The following is a 16,808-nucleotide window of genomic DNA, read 5'->3' as shown; positions in this document are numbered from 1 at the left end:
GGAACCTCTGTTGGACTGCTCCTTGTTGATACAATATGAAGTGCTTGTACGCAGACTTGATTAAAGTTTATATATTCTCCCTGCTCTTCATCAGGATTTAAATGAGGTGAAAGCCATTCTCCTTGCAAAGTTTTATCGCTAATATCCAGCTTTTGCTGAGCAATTTAAAGATATTGGCAAAAATGTAAGAGGTTAACAAAAAATCTGCATTTTATTTTTATCAAAGAATTGTATAAAAATAAAATGCAGATGACTCTTCCTTATCAACACTTTACCAAATGAGATTGAAGCATTCTTTCTTCATTTTGTCGTTTGCGTCGGTACCATTGCGTACACCGAGGGATACTCTTGTTTAAGAAAAAATAGCCTTAGAAGCCCCATTAGAAATTCTTACACTTACAATTATTTATTTAGCACAAAAAGCGATCATGAAACATATAAAAAAATATTTATTTTTGTTTTATTTTGCTTAAATTATAACCCTATAGTGTTATAGAATTCCTGGTCGTGTTCCGAGATATACACTGCCAGCATTGAAATTTATAGTTCACGTTACGCAATTACTATGCAAATATAGTATATAGTACGTGTGTTGAGATTTATTTGCAACTTTTGGATTTTTTAACTCCTCTCTTACAGCACGTAAATACGTTAACAACATGTCAATAGACGTTCGTAAAGTAAGGAGTGCAGCACTTATTTTGTTAGTGTCAGGAATGTGCGTATCACAAATGTAGGACAATACTCGTATAATACTATAATTATATATGTCTACAGTAAGTGTGTTTTTTAGCTAATCAATTATGTTATTTTAATATATACCGCAAAAATAAATAATGACATATGATTTTACATAAATTGATATAATTGCAACAGCGTGTTAAAAGCTTTGAATAAAATGTTACAAAGATATTTTTGTTATAGAAAATTTAATTAATAATAACACGAATAATAGCAGTTAATAATACAATAAATAAAGATATTACTTTAATTAACAATATAAAATTATTATTATTACAATATAAAATATTAAAATTTTAAAATATGAAATTTTAATAAAAACTTTTGCGGTGCTATTAGACGAGTATTTTCCTATTACATTTGTAGATATGCACGTTCCTGAGACTAACAATAAAGTCCTCCACACACATTTTTCCGTAACAGTAACAGTAAGGTTTCGACCAATCGCGTTGCTCGATTCGGCCGGTTACGGTTACGGATGGCCGAATTGAATGTCTGTAAAGTTGGCCCCCCCTTTTCAAAATTTGAAAAAATTTATTAGAGTTCTGGATTTCCCAGCAAGAATTCTAGAGTTCTCTATAGTTTTTAAAAAGAGTTCCGTTATTTAAAGTGATAAAAACAACATTTTAAAAATGGGGGGCTAACTTCAAGGCGCCCCCCATTTAAAAAAAAATGAATTTTTTATGGTAGTTCCAGATAGATTTCGATGAGTTCTAGAGTTCTCTATAGGTTTTATAGCGCTACGACTAATATTTCGAAAATTACAGCCCTTTAAAGTGCCACCCCTAAAATTAAAAAAATATTTTACGAGAGTTCTGGCTGGAGTTCTGGTCGTCCTCCAAAGAGATCTATCAATAATTTTTATGACGCCCAGTGGGATGAAATGCAAATTTAGCTGGATAAAACTGGAAATAAATCAATATTTTTAAATAAATCAAATAACAGTATAGTATTATTTATACTTGTATAATGCAAATTATACCATATTAAGACCGGTAAAATATTCTGATAGTGTTATAACAAAGCCCATAATAACAGTTTCTCAGAGCAACTAGTTATTGGAAAATTATATTGTGTCTTTACATAATTATAAAAGTATATTATTGCAATTAAATTGTAATATTTTTGTGTTCGTTAAAAGGTTAAATTACGTTTTTTTAGTTTACGTTATGTTTTATTTTAATTCTTGTATGTTTAAAGAAATTTAATGAAAAGTAACTATTACTTTTTATTGTGTAATTAGTATACATTATTGAGTAGAAAAAGCTTCATCCGGCTTCATCCAAAAAGATCAAACTATAATTAGATTCTTTGTAGTACATATTTTAAGCACTATATAAAATACTACTGCTACTTTTTGCAACTTTTGCAAATATTTTATCTTCAAACGTTGGTCCCCCGTACGAAGGGAAGTTATCTAGATATGCGCAACCTACCTAATGTACTTTTGTCGATATATGGCGTGTATTGATTCTGGTGATAACCTGATTGGATTATATATTAATTTGTGTGACTGTATGATATATCTTGCGAGGCTGGAAGCGAAACGCTCGCCGCTGTAAATTGTCAGTGACCATGAAATTTCGGGTGGGTTATTTGTAAAAGGAATTCGAGCGCTTAGCTCGACGGTTTGAGTCCGCGCGTTGTTTACGTTTTCGAGTCTTCGGTGTTGTGGGGGGCGGTTAAGACGATCACGTGAGTCGTGGCTGGTCGGAGCCACGAATCATATTTTGCTTTTGCATACCGGGTGAGCTTTCACGATGAATCCCGAGGTCGATCCAGAGAGTTGGATTGAGGAGCTCTCCCTAGAACAGCTACACGAGCACCTGGTAAAGAGAGGCCTGACTACGGATGGGATCGTGCCGACCCTACGTAAGCGTCTAGCCCGCTACGAGCGTACCATGAGAGAAGGACTCGGAGGAACACCACCCCGCGAGGAGAGAAACGATCTCGCGGGAGCAGCCAATGAGAATCTGGATCCTCTCACGGCTTCCCGGAAGATCTTATCGGCCCCTAATCTCCCCTGGTTAGGAGTCCGACCGCGTAATGAAGCGCCGCGACGGGCAGAAGCCTCGGTCCTCAATGTCTATAACATCATGAGGCGATGGACCCTTAGCTTTTCGGGAGCCCGGGGAAACGACGCGGAGGCGTTCCTGATGCGGATCGAGGAGGGCCGTGCCCTGATTCCGGTGTCCGATGACGACCTTCTAAAGTGCTTGCCCTTTTTCTTGTCCGGAATCGCCCTACATTGGTTCCGTCAGAATAGATCTCGGTGGAGAGATTGGGCGGGGTTCGAGTCCGCATGGAGGTCCCGGTTCGGGGATCCCGACTTTCAATTTGCCTTGCGAGAGGAGATTAGGAAGCGTACTCAGGGTGAACACGAGTCAACCGCAGACTATTTCACCTGCATGACTACCCTGTTTGACCGCCTTAGTCCACCTTGGTCAGTCGACGAGCAACTCCACTATGCTCACCGCAACCTGCTACCACGGCGGCAACTAGCCATCAATCGGAATGACTTTCAGAGTTTCGACGCCTTGGAGCAGCGGGCCACTCGGTTCGAGAGGGCACATCTCGCGGCTAACCAATCTCACGCCCCACCTCTACCCGAGCACTCCCTGTCTCCGGAGGTGGCGTACCACGCGCCGAAGCAGAGCGACCGAAGGAGTCTGAGTTAGTGAAGGACCCCGACCCAGTACTGGAGGCGTCGACGGGCCGAATCCGAGGGAGCAGCCCCGTATATGGAAGGATGGTGCCAGACCTACCTACCAAATAGATCGAAGGTCGAACGGTGCAAACCACTAACGCCACCAAGAATGGAAGCATCGGAGGAGCCCGTGATCATTCGTTGGGGAACACCTAAATCTCGGCTGGCAGACAACGGCACCGAAGTTGCCAATCGGATGCTGAAAGGTGTGGCCACCGAAAATGAAGCCCGACTGACTACTGTGCCGCCGTACCACCCTCAGGCGAACCCAGTGGAGAGGGTCAATTGCATCCTAAAGACCAGGATCACCAGCCTTCTTGAATTTGAGCCGTAAAGGGGCCCCGGCCAGGTACGTGAGACGTCGACAATCAGACTGGGAGGAAACTACCCTGGAGGTAGGCGGATGGTCCGACCGCCTGAAGAGACTGCATGAAAAGACTACCTGTCTACGAGGGGGTAGTCGAACATCTTGAGCGAGCTCGCACCCGGCAACCGCATCCTCATAATTTGCGTCGGCGGAATCGACGGCGTAACGTAATTGATCTCGGAATATTGTGACTAGAGATCTCCGAAATTTCATGGCCCTTTTCGCGTTTCGAGAGTCTTGTCCTGTATATGAACTGTATGATTGAGTGTATGAATTGAGAGTAAAAGTGTTGAGTCGGGGGAAGCGCCCGTATACAAGTGTCGGGATTGGGGGTTGTAGGCCGAATGGTCAAGACCGGGTCGGTCCTTTCCGGGGGGGGGTGGAGTTGTGACGTTGCACGATGTGCACGTCATAGTCTTCGCCACTCAAACCTTTATATTGCGCGCGTACCCGCTTATCGTCGAGTTATCATGTTTTTCGTTTAGCTATTAGTTACAGGAGAAAGCGGTCGGGCGGCCCGAGAAGGCCGGGTGGCGCCATCCGCCGGCGCGGGGAAGCGCCTCAAAATTGTAAGAGGCCGAGAAGCGGGCCCGCCACGATCGTTACTGAGTACGTTTACACGGCTTCTAACTTCGATTTAGTAACGCTGATGTTATAACTCCTACTTAACGTGAGTTGCGTTTACACGTTCAGGCTTATCTTACTCCCACCAAGCTGAAATAGCTTAACAACTTTCGAGTGAGATTTCCATTGGTACCAATATAAAGTACTAAAAATTAGATGCTTGCTTGTGGTAAGGTTAGGATCTGAAAGAATGTAAATAAGTCAACAAACAAAGTGGACTTTTAGGTTACATTATAAATTTGGAAATCATTAAATATTTATTTGTCAAGTAAAATGTAATATATAACTAACAAGAAATTAAAATTTTAGGTTAATTGTTATCAATATTGGAAACAATTGGGGAGAACATGGAAAGCGTTCGCTCGTTTGTTGCCGTATACTTGACAACTGTGGAAAACATGGTCATGCAATGTACATTACATATCCAAAAAATTTTGATCAAACGGCGAAGGCGTCTGAAAGAAATTCTATTACAACACTTGTTGAATACAACGCCACCAAATAATTTGCTTGATCTCGGACCTATATTAAAATTATCTCGAGAAAGAGAAATATGGATGAAAAAACGAAGTTTTGATTGGTGGGATCGTATTGTTAATGGTCATTTTAAGGATGAAGACTGGTTAGAAACATTTCGGATGACGAAAGCAACTTTTCTCTGGTTATGCGATCAATTACGAGAAGCACTCGCCCCAAGTTTAAACCAGATAGGAACCCGAGAACCAGTATCAGTGGAAAAGCAGGTCGCTGTTTGTCTGTATTTCTTATCTAGCTGTTGTGAATATCGCATAGTTGGAAATAATTTTGGAATTCATAAGGCAACCGTGTGGAAGTGTATTCATAGAGTAATTGATGCAATTAACACAGAACTAATGAGCTTGTGGATAACCATGCCTGATAATGATGAGTGCTATAAAATAGCTGCGGCTTTTGTGAAGAAAACGCATATTCCACAATTAATTGGTGCAATTGATGGGACGCATATCCCTATTCTTCCTCCTAGTAATGGATATAGAGATTACATTAATCGAAAAGGATGGCCCTCTATGATATTGCAAGCGGTTGTAGATAATAACTATAGGTATGTGCAAGTATATCATATTTGTTCATTCCACTGTTTTTGTCTTTAATAGAATAATTGATTAACGCCATCATTTTCCAGGTTTCGTAATATTTACTGTGGTTCACCAGGATCGTGTCATGATGCTGCAGTTTTTCAGACTTTAAAATTGTATAAGAACTATAATTTATTAATTCCCAAAGTTGGTAAAAAATGTTTCATTCTTTACTAAAGTTGATATTATATAATTTCCGCAAATTTACGTAAAACTTATATTTTAGGGAACGAAAACGGTATTAAATGTGTCAGTGCCTTATCTTATAATAGGAGATCCTGCTTATCCGTTACTGGAATGGCTCATCAAAGGATACACTAAGAGTGCTCGTCTCACTCCTGAGGAAGAATCCTTTAATGTATATCTAAATTCTGCCCGCGTATGTGTTGAAATAGCTTTTGGAAGACTGAAAGCTCGTTAGCGACGAGTACTTAAACGAATTGACGTACACTATACTTATGTACCAAATATAATATCAGCCGTCTGCATTTTACATAACATAGTCGAGACTCGAAAAGAAACATTTTTACCTGCTTGGGAGCATGCAGTAACGGACGTACAAGTCGAAATTCAGCAACCAGAACCAACAAGAACTCATAACTTGGATAACTTTATTGCCAGTCAGCTAAGGGATACCCTAAAAAATTATTTGGCTGAAAATTTTGAACTCCGAAGAACATTTGTAACATAAACAATATATAATATAAAAATAACCTGTACTCTTCATGAGTTATTTTTTCGCTGTTTGTCTTATAGCACAAATTATAATATAATAAAGTATTTATTAAAAAAATGTACAATGTTTCTTTATATATGTTATCGGTATTTAGTCGTGTGGGAATGAGCCGCCCTTGTGCAAACTTTCATAAAACCATCCCCGATTGGAAAATAGTTAAAGAAAATTAATTTCAATAATTATATTTTATAATTATATTTTTATTATAGTAATCATTCAGGTACAATCAGTACAACTTATTATAATAATCACAGAGTACAATCAGTACAACTTATTATAATAATCACAGAGTACAATCAGTAAACTTATTATAATAATCACAGAGTATAGTCAGTACAACTTAATATAAAATATATCACAAAAAAGAAAGATAAGTAGGTAACAAAATAATTTTTACCATCACAAAAAAATTATATATGATTCTCAGTTTATACGGGAATGGCGATTAAATCTGAATTAAATGTGAAAAATAAAAGCAAAATATTACATTTCATAATAATAATAATTAATATTTAGTCTATCTTAGATGTTTTAAAATTTTTTCAGATATTATGTTAAAGGTTGTCCCGCCAATAACATTATCTAGAATCAATAAAAAATAAAAAACGTTTAAATTCCTTTTAAAATATAAATGAAATATTAGTACAGTATTATACTGTGATATTTTAGTAATCATTAGTTTTTGTAGTATGCTATTTATTTTTTGTTTAATATTTGTTTTCATATATTTGTTTTGAGTAATCAAAAAATGTTAAAAATTTGAACAAAATTTTAGCTTTCAACTTTTTTTAGCTTTTAGCTTTTAATCAAATGCCCAAATACCAAATATATCATGTGTTCATTGCACGTTAAAAATTAATATTTAATGTAATACTTAGGTTGAATTAACCCTAATCCCTCCAACGTTTTTTCCGCCATTTAATCAACGAGATTTTGACTGTTTGCCGTTTCGAGAGTAAATGAGCTAGAGCTCTGAACCTGATTTTCCCTATTATGGCAACTTTTTTAGGGGTAGGAGGAATTATCCCACGGCCGTTAGTTTTCCGGAACAAACGATCGGAACAAACGACGTTAGAAACACGTGGGACACAAACGTGCATGGTTGGAGGGATTAGGGTTAATAATTGCACTTTGTTTACGATACAAATAAACTTAAAAAAAATTAAAGTGCAAATAAAGTTTGATGACACTAAACAATTTTTAAATTTTATCAGAGTTCTGAGTATCTTGAAATTGTAATGAATCCTGAGTACCCAAACATTTTAAATTCTGCAAGTTTTGCAACGTTACGTTGAGTAATGATTGAGCGGGACTAGACTTTTCAGCTTGTGAATATTTCTTTACAGTAATACTTTGTTGGACACTTGCAGCTGTGGCTTTCTCCGGAGCGGGACTTTTTAAATTTAATAATACTTTAGGAAAAGAACTTGTAGAAGAACGAAAAGCTTGCGAATCAAGATTAGATGGTGAAAATTGAGAGGAATAATGAACTGGAGAGATTACAAAAGGACTTTGAGCGATTGGGTTCACTGTAGGAACTGAAAATGTCGACTGCTGAGACAGGACTTTAGGAGCGAAAATATTTTGCAAGCCAGTTATTAATTGATTAGTTGTTTTTTTCAATATACTCTTTTGGCCTTCCAGCATATCGTTAATTATTTCTTTTTCTAACTTTTGTTCAGATTTCATTAACCGTTCAATAAAACATCGATTCTCTGTCATAATCTTGCTTTGAATTTCTTCATAATTTTCTTTTAATTTGTCCGCGTATCTTAAAGTGATAGCTTCATTTGATCTGCTCACTTTACGTCTTTTTGCAGGAACAGCGCTCTTAACCCTACTTGGAGCCGCGGTATTCAATTTGCTTGACGAATTTTCTTGTGACAGGCAGTCTACTGTTGTCAAATTACTGTCTGATATCGACGAACATCCTGGAATTGCACCGTCTCGTGGATCTGGTTCATCTTCATAGGTCCTGTCGCTTGAATAATTTAGTATAGGATAGTTTTTTCATATTATCTTATATATATGCTCTCATTAGGTTCTTACGTACTACACTTCATAAAATTACGTATGTAACAAAATCACTTACAACTATTGTCATTAGTGTCATTACTCTCATTGCCAGAGAAATCTTGTGATGGCGGTGTGCTGTCTACAACATCCCCTATAGCAATAGGACGGAAATTCAAAAGTTGGCTCATTTCTTCGGCATACGGAAATGAGGACATGCAGTTGCCAGATCCACTTTTTCCCATTTGTCTTCGGATTTTATTATATTGAACTGGAAATAATGTTACAATATGAAATTATCGTTTAATAAATCAAAAGCATTATCAACTGCGTTACATATATTTACTTCTCATAAAATATATTTTTACTTACGCCTCAGAGTTCTAAATCTAGTCTGCATTTGCTTTGACGTTTTATTATAACTTCTTTCGTTCATGGGCGATTCTAAATATTTGAAAATGTCATCCGCCCGAAATCTTTTTCCATCTAAACTTTTCATGATTTGCCGTTCTCTCATTAATTTGAGAAAATATCGAGTTTCCTCGGTTTCCCAACTTTTACGCTTTTTGGTTTCCATTTCTTTCACTTTCTTTGCTTTCTGTATTCTGTACTATATAGAATCACGTACTCTGCAAATAATTGAGAGTTCGCAGAATGCTTAATTTTTACGGTTGGCATTATCGTCATCGTTACAGTGCGACCGTTTACACGTCCTTCTTACGTCGATGTAGTAACCCTAAGCCTCTTCATCAACCGACTTTGAGTTACTACATCGATGTAATAACTTCGTCGTAAAAGAGCGTTTACACGGCATCTAACGTCAGTAGTTATAACATCGATGTTATAACTTTGGCTTAAATCGGCCCGTGTAAACGTAGTCACTGTTGGGCCGATCTCGAGCGTGCGTGGACGTCCGGCGAGGAGTCCTGAGGGTGTATTAAGCGAGGGCGGCGGCCCTACAAGCCCACTAAGAAGGAAGGATCGAGGACCACGAGAGTGTTGTAAACGACCTGCAATCCCGAAAGTAAGGTAACGGGGCCAGCGGGGCGGAACGTCGAGTACCGTTTCACGTATCGTATTTCGTATTTGGAGATGTGCGTAGGATCGCTTCCCGACCTACGCACTAATGTCGTGAATCCCTCGGGATTATTGCTTAGGTCATTTTTACGGGTCTGACATATCCCGCCCGCTGCTACCCCGTGAATAGAGTAAAAGGGGGGTCCTTTTCCGCTCGACTCGACAATCCGGTGTATGATTGCGTGTGATAGCGTGTCGGCGTACGACGTGGCGGCCTTGCCACGCGTCACGATCCTTGCGAGTGTTAGGTGATTATGCGGATCGGCTCAACAGTCACCCTAGGATTAGTTTTCGCGCTTCCGTTAATCCGGGGGTTTATTTTGCGTTTCCGGTAGTCTTAGTGTTTCGTTAATCGTAAGCCTCGCGTCCACGGTGGCGTGAATCTCGTCCGGGCATGCATTCTGGGGCGTATCGGCACGTAGACCCGTTAATTACCGCGCCCGGTGCTTCGAGTGTGAGGCGGCGGAGTAACGAGTCGGGGGTGTGCATTTCAGATTATTCCATTTACAGTTTCGCGTTTTCGTTAGTCTTAGAGTTGCGTCCCTTCGGGTGGAGATATCACGCGCCCCGAAGTGTATCGTGCGGAAGTATTACGCGCTCGCGGAGTGGACCGAGGAGCGAGAAGAATCGTACCCCTTATATTGCGTGTACTCTTTCGTTAGTTACGATTGCGTGTATCCTTTCGTTTGCGGGTATTATTCCGTTCGTTAGCCTATATTATTGCATTTCGTATATGATTTAATATTAGTTTTCGCGCTCCCGTTAAGCTTTATTACTGCGTTCTGCGTAGTTCACCGCGTGTATGATTTCGTCATCCCCTAGAGTGGATTATTGTGATTGCGTGTATTATTTCGTCGGCGTGTATTATTACTTTTCGAGTATTTTATCGCGTAGATTATTCCTTGCGTGCATTATTTCATCGGCGTATATTATTACTTTTCGCATAGTTCATCGCGTAGATTATTCCTGGCGGGTATGGATTGATCGCGGCGAATACTTCGCTCGTGTCCTACAAGTTGTAACGCAATTATCAAGCTTTCTCTTATATTATATTCTGATTTACATGTTACTTGAGTACTTTCTTTTGTGTTTGTTTTCGCCTCACCACGGTCAAACCCCTCCGCATTCGGCCTATGTAAGAACCACGACCCTCTACCGAAAATCCTGAGCAGTCGTTGCGATCGGTCAGAGCGGGTGTATCTTGACATATGAATTAAGAGTTATATCGATAATGAGAGTTTGTTTCGGATCTATGTAGAGTTCATGTAGAGTACTTTTCGCGGGTTAGAGTAAACGGTGGTGTGGCCGTATCCACACCTGGCGCCCAAAGTAGTTTCGTATCGCTTTCGAGATCCGCTCTGCCACCCGATCATAGATTTGCTACGCGATTCAGTCCCGCCTCACGGCCCGGGGAAAATAATATAGAGAAATAGCGTCGCAACCTTCCTTAATCACGTCAATCATCATCAGTGACAGTTGACGTAGTCCTACGTGTTGCTTGCGGCACAGTTGTTGCTGTGCCCATACTGTGCAGTAGACGTAGTTCTACGTGTTTGCGGCACAGTTGTTACTGTGCCTGTTTGATTTTTTCAAACATAAATTTAGCATGAGCGAATGAGAGAGAGAGAGAGAGAGAGAGAGAGAGAGAGTGTGTGTGTGTGTGTGTGTGTGTGTGTGTGTGTTTATGCGTGTAAATAGAGGTTAATGCGTGTAAATGCGTACATACATGCATGTGTGCAAAAGATTTAGCTTTGTTTTTTAGAACAATTTATGCTTAAATAGAGTATAAGTTATACATGTATTCTTATATATCATCATTAAGGGAAAGTTGGTATTGAATTTGGCTAAGATCGTTGAAGGGGTAACCGATATTTAATAATTTTATAAGAAAATTTTATTAACCGATTTACTTTGGCAAGAATCGGAAAAGGGGTTACCGATTTCTGCAAGAAATTTATACTTAACACTAGGAGGATTCTGTAGTATATTAAATTTGGCGTCAATCATTGAAAAATTACTAATTTGCACATTTTATTTATTATATTAACAAAATTTTTATAGTTTTAATTGCAGATTAAATGCAGATATCGGTAACCTCTTTTCAGATCATCAGAAAATTCAATACCTAACCTTCTTTAATGATGATATATAAGATTACATATATAACTTATACTTTTTAAATAATAAATCCTCTTTATTATTTTTATCGCTAAGTTCTATATTTTAATTTTCTTCCTTTAAAATATTTTTAATACGTCCTGTTCTGTTTCAAAATTTAAGGCTGCGTTTACTAAAATTTCATCTCATCCAAATTTTTTTTAAAGATTTAGCTTTGTTTTCTAAAAAAGTAGGGTAAAAAGGATACCGATTTATGCTTAAATAGCTTAAATAAAGTATAAGTTATACATGTATTCTTATATATCATCATTAAAGGAAAGTTGGTATTGAATTTGGCGAAGATCGTTGAAGGGGTAACCGATTTACTTTGACGAGAATCGGGGAAGCGGTTACCGATTTCTTCAAAAAATTCTCTCTCTCTCTCTCCCCTCTCTCTCCCTCTCTCTCTCTCTCTCTCTCCCTCTCTGGCGGCGGTATAAAATTGAAAGAAACAAAGTCGTTAAACTTATAAAAGATAGGAAAAGGCAATATTATGAAAATATGATTGATGACAATAAGTCAGATTCAAACAGAATGTGGAAGACATTTAAAAAAATATTGAAAGGTGAAGTTATGGATGTAAAAACTGCTGATAAGATAGATTTTGAAGGTGTTATCACTAATGAAGGAATAAATATGGCAGACAAGTTCAATGAATATTATATTAGTAGTATTGGTAACACTATAAATAGTATTAAGCAAGTAGATGATCAAAGGAGTAATAGGAGAACAATATATGGTGTTGAAAATAAAGAAGTACTAGAATACTTTGATCCTATTAATGCGAGTGAATTGGAAAGAATTGTGATGAATCTTCCGGCTAAGAAAGGGACTGAGGAAGGAATAAGTGTTGACGTGTTAAAAGCAGCTTTTTGTGAAATTAAAAATGAATTTACGGATATAATAAATAAGTCACTGGATATGGGTGTATGTCCAGATGGCTGGAAAACGTCTCAATAATTCCAATTCCTAAAATTAAAAAACCGAGAAAAGCTAGTGATTATAGGCCGATTAACGTTCTGCCAGTATATGAGAAGGTTTTAGAATTAGTGGTTAAAGATCAAATAGAAAAATATCTAGAGGCAAATAATGTGCTCACGGAGCACCAATCTGGATTTAGAAAATCATACTCATGTGAGACGGCAATACAAGGAACAGTAGATGAATGGAAATTGAAGATGGCTGAAGGAAAAATGGTGGAAGTAATATTTATGGATTTAAAAAAAGCGTTTGAGACTGTAGATAGAAGGAGGTTATTAGATAAATTGTATCAGATTGGGATAAAGGGTAAGGTCTGGGATTGGTTAAAGTCATATTTAAATAACAGAACACAAAAAGTCAGATTCAATGGTCAGTTTTCCAAACCAATGGTAATAGACCATGGTCATGGTGTTCCGCAGCGGTCGGTGTTAGATCCGTTGCTTTTTATATTATATATTGATGATATAATTAACGCATGTCCGATGAGTAGTAATGTGAAATTGTTTGCAAATGATACGTTGATCTATGTAATAGGAGAATCCAGTGAGGAACTTAATAGAAAGATGAATGATGTATTTTATAAGATTGTAACGATGCGTCCCTTACGCTAAGGCATCGTTCCCGGCCACCACCCGCCGGATGCCGCCCGACCGATCATCCGTCGGGCGAGGACAGGGCGCGGTGCGCCCACATCTTTTTAAACGTTCGAAACGCACCGTGTGCGCAAGGAACCCGCCGCACCGGTGCCTTCCCGCACGACGCCGACGAGCGCCGACGGGAGCCGATCCCCGCCGAAGACGAGCGCGCGGGATCGCGCCGCTCCCACCACCGCGCGATTCGCCTGACGATCGGCCTCCCTCCTGCCAAACTCGCCGCGCCGAGCGATATATAAGCCGGCGCGCTCGGCGAGACGGCACTTCGTCTCTATCACGAAATTCCACTGCTCCTGACGAAGCCTACCCTCCAGATCCCAAGGCGACACACAAAACGAGGTCCAGAGTATGAGCCCCGACTGAGCGTTCTCAGGTGTCCCCGAACTCCATCGCACTTACTCCCGACGGCCACGGCACAGCGAGGTCGAGCGTGCTCGGCCTCGTAGCGAGGGTTCTCGCGACCGTAACCCCGGGGTCCCGCAATCCTCCGTTGCACATAGCGCGTTCCCGCCCACGGTCTCAGCCTTGCCGGTATACAGCAGCAGGTGTACACGCACCCCGGTAAAACACCGCGTCCCTCGAGTATCGTAAGCCCGCCTTCGTTTTACCATCCGAATGTACGGGCAACACCGATCATTGTAATATACCGCGTTTCACTATTCTCTGTAAAGTCGCGTTCCGTTATTATCTCGTATACCGCGCCGAGTGCACATGCACCACCGATCTATGTAAATACCGCTTCCAGCTGTACAACCGCGTCCGCTCGTTCTCTCGTATACCGCGCCGAGTGCACAGGCACTACCGATTTATGTAATTCCCGCGTCCTGCTGTAAAGCCGCGGCCATTATTATCTCGCACACCGCGTCGAGTGCACATGCACTACCGATCTATGTAAATACCGCGTCCAGCTGTAAAACCGCGCCCCCTCGTTATCTAGTATACCGCGCCGAGTGCACAGGCACTACCGATTTATGTAATTCCCGCGCCCTGCTGTAAAACCGCGTCCGTTGTTACCTCGTACACCGCGCCGAGTGCACATGCGCTACCGATTTATGTAAATACCGCGTCCAGCTATCAACTCGCGTTACGCATGGTCTGTAATTATCGAATTGAATAAAGCTTTCTATTGTACCTTACGATTGATTATTGCCTCTGGGCCTTTCAGTCAAACTCCTGATCCGGCGAACTAGCTCGCGTTCGACGATAAAGTTAGGCCGTTACAAAATAGAAGAATGGATGAACCTAAATAAGTTAAAGCTAAATGCAGAAAAAACAAAATATATGAAAGTAATAAAATATTTAGGTGTAATGATTGACAGTAAGCTCACTTTTGCTGAACATTGTGATTATATGTTTGTTTCGAGGTAGGCAGGAAAGTTTATTGCAGGAAGTTTGAGTGGATAAGTCAATGATTCGAATCATGTAACATAATTACAGTCTTTATTACTCCTTCAGGTACAACGTAACTTTGCATTTGTCTCTCGTGATTTACTTAATGCGGTTTAACGGAATGCTACATTTGAGTTTTAAGGTTGGCCCTTGTTTGGTTTCGATTGGCCTGACGATCTGATTGTTGTTCAGATCGTTCTCTTTCACCGGAATTCTGGGGGGCCGGTCCAAGGGTAACTCCGGGATCACTATGGAGGGCAGGGGCGAAGTGTTGTTCAGCAGCTCCGTGCTCGACTCGGTCTGTGTGCCGACAGATCTCCACGAGCCCGGAGGTAGCGGTTTCGATGCCCGTGGGTCGCCCGGGACGAGGCTCAGCCCTGCTGGGCGAGTGAATTTCCTGTGTGAGTCGGGAAAGCTCACAAGGGAGAGCAGCCACCTTGGCTGAGATGGAGGCGCAGGTTTCCCGGTCAGCGGCGGTGGCCCTCTGGAACAAGTGGTCCTCCTGAATCGTCTCCTTGGTCGATGGCGTCGTTTGCCGTGACTGGAGCCTCGTGTGGAGGGGCCTCTGACCGCGACCACCGCAGATCGAATTTGTGGCTTTCGACGGGTGGGGGAGGCAACCTCAAAAGGGTTCGACAGGAGTTGACGTAGGTCGACTCTGGATTTTAGCTCCGAAGAGCCGGTGGATTCAGCACGCTCCAGATTGAAGCGGGATTCACACCGATTATTATATTCTCAACACCCAATATGAGAAATCACAGGGGGAGAAAAGGTACGCTCGATTGCTAGTTTCTCGATACCCGATATGTATCACGGGGGAGTACTCTGGCAAGAGAGAATGCCGTCACTTGACAGCTGGCCCTTATATTTCCTTCGCGTGGATAATTGAACTCGCGAAAGTCAGCCGCCCCGCGGCACCGTGCGTCACTTGCGCTCACGGCGCGGGGTGGGGCGGAGTCTCTCGCCCCACGCGGCGAGGGAGCGTGGAACGGGCTGCCGTGCTCCAGGCGCCCTATTCCGACCGCGGGTCGGAACAGTGTTAAAAAAGATAGGGAAGAAAACTAGCTTTTTGAATAGAATAGGTCACTACTTGACACCGTACAGTAGACAAATAGTGTATAAGGCGATTATTGCACCGCATTTTGAATATTGTGCAACAGTGATTGTGGGGATGGGCGAGACGCAAATTAAAAAACTACAAGTGGCGCAGAACAGAGCTATGCGAGTAGTTTTGCAGTGTAAAAGGAATACCAGAGTGGAACATATGCTGGAAGCCTTGCAATATATGTCAATAAGACAGAGAATATATTATAATACATGTATATTTATGTTTAAGATATTAGAAGGTTATCTACCACATATGTTGAAAAATAGGCTATATAGATTTAGTAGGTGAAAGTAATCAGAGGGAAACGAGACAAAAGGGTAATATAACTGTACAGTTGCGAAAAACGTGTCAGGCACAAAGGAGTGTTTTTTATAACGGTATTAAAATGTATAATGATTTACCTACAGAGGTAAAGCAATGTGATAGAATAGATAAATTTAAGAGAATGTTGAAAGATTATGTTACACTGTTGCGAGATTGTAATGTGCTGTATATTTTATGTATATAAGTAGCCGAGAAAACTAATAAAGATTAATCATCTCTTTCCTTCTCTCTCTCTCCCTCTCCCTCTCTCTCTCTCTCTCCCTCTCCCTCTCTCTCTCTCTCCCTCTCTTTCTCTCTCTCTCTCTCCTTCCCTCTCTCTCCCTCTCTCTCTCTCTCTCCCTCTCCCTCTCTCTTAAAGTTTGGATAGAACTATAATTGAGCGTGTCGAGATAACGAAACATCTGGGTGTAATGATCGATAGTAAACTCCGTTGGGAGAATCACTGTGATTATATGTTAAAGAAAATAGGGAAAAAAGTGAGTTTTCTGAATAGAATAGGAAATAATATATCGGTGTACACTCGATGTACTGTGTATAAGTTTATCATAGCGCCTCAGTTTGAATATTGCGCAACGATGTTAGTAGGCATGGGTGAAACACAACTGAATCGACTGCAAGTGGCACAAAATTGTGCCATGAGAGTCATACTGCAATGCTCGCGATATACAAAGGTAGAATTGATGCTGCAAACCCTTAAGTTTATGAATGTAAGACAGAGGCTAATGTACAATGTATGTATTTTTATTTTTAAGATAGTAAGAGGCATAATGCCAAAACATTTAAGTAATAGAATAGAAATAGTAGGAGATGTGAGTG

At 40.5% G+C, this 16,808-nt stretch overlaps 1 protein-coding gene and 1 pseudogene across 1 annotated transcript; one reads left to right on the top strand and one right to left on the bottom strand.

Moving 5' to 3' along the window:
* The first annotated feature begins 4,635 nt into the window (after positions 1–4,635).
* On the top strand, positions 4,636–6,304 carry LOC139811949 (uncharacterized; annotated as a pseudogene).
* Positions 6,305–6,863: 559 nt separating this feature from the next.
* LOC139811709 (uncharacterized) lies at positions 6,864–9,091 on the bottom strand. Its single transcript, XM_071776060.1, has 3 exons — positions 8,676–9,091; positions 8,379–8,574; positions 6,864–8,265 (listed from the first exon to the last, which is right to left on the bottom strand). The coding sequence occupies exons 1-3, from the start codon at positions 8,878–8,880 to the stop codon at positions 7,491–7,493; spliced, it is 1,176 nt and encodes a 391-aa protein (XP_071632161.1). The 5' UTR covers positions 8,881–9,091; the 3' UTR covers positions 6,864–7,490.
* Between the last annotated feature and the right edge of the window lie 7,717 nt (positions 9,092–16,808).

This window comes from Temnothorax longispinosus, chromosome 4 (genome assembly GCF_030848805.1).
Source record: "Temnothorax longispinosus isolate EJ_2023e chromosome 4, Tlon_JGU_v1, whole genome shotgun sequence".
Taxonomy (NCBI): domain Eukaryota; kingdom Metazoa; phylum Arthropoda; class Insecta; order Hymenoptera; family Formicidae; genus Temnothorax; species Temnothorax longispinosus.
The sequence above is the reverse complement of the archived record's forward strand: the minus strand, read 5'-3'. Positions and strand labels throughout refer to the sequence as shown.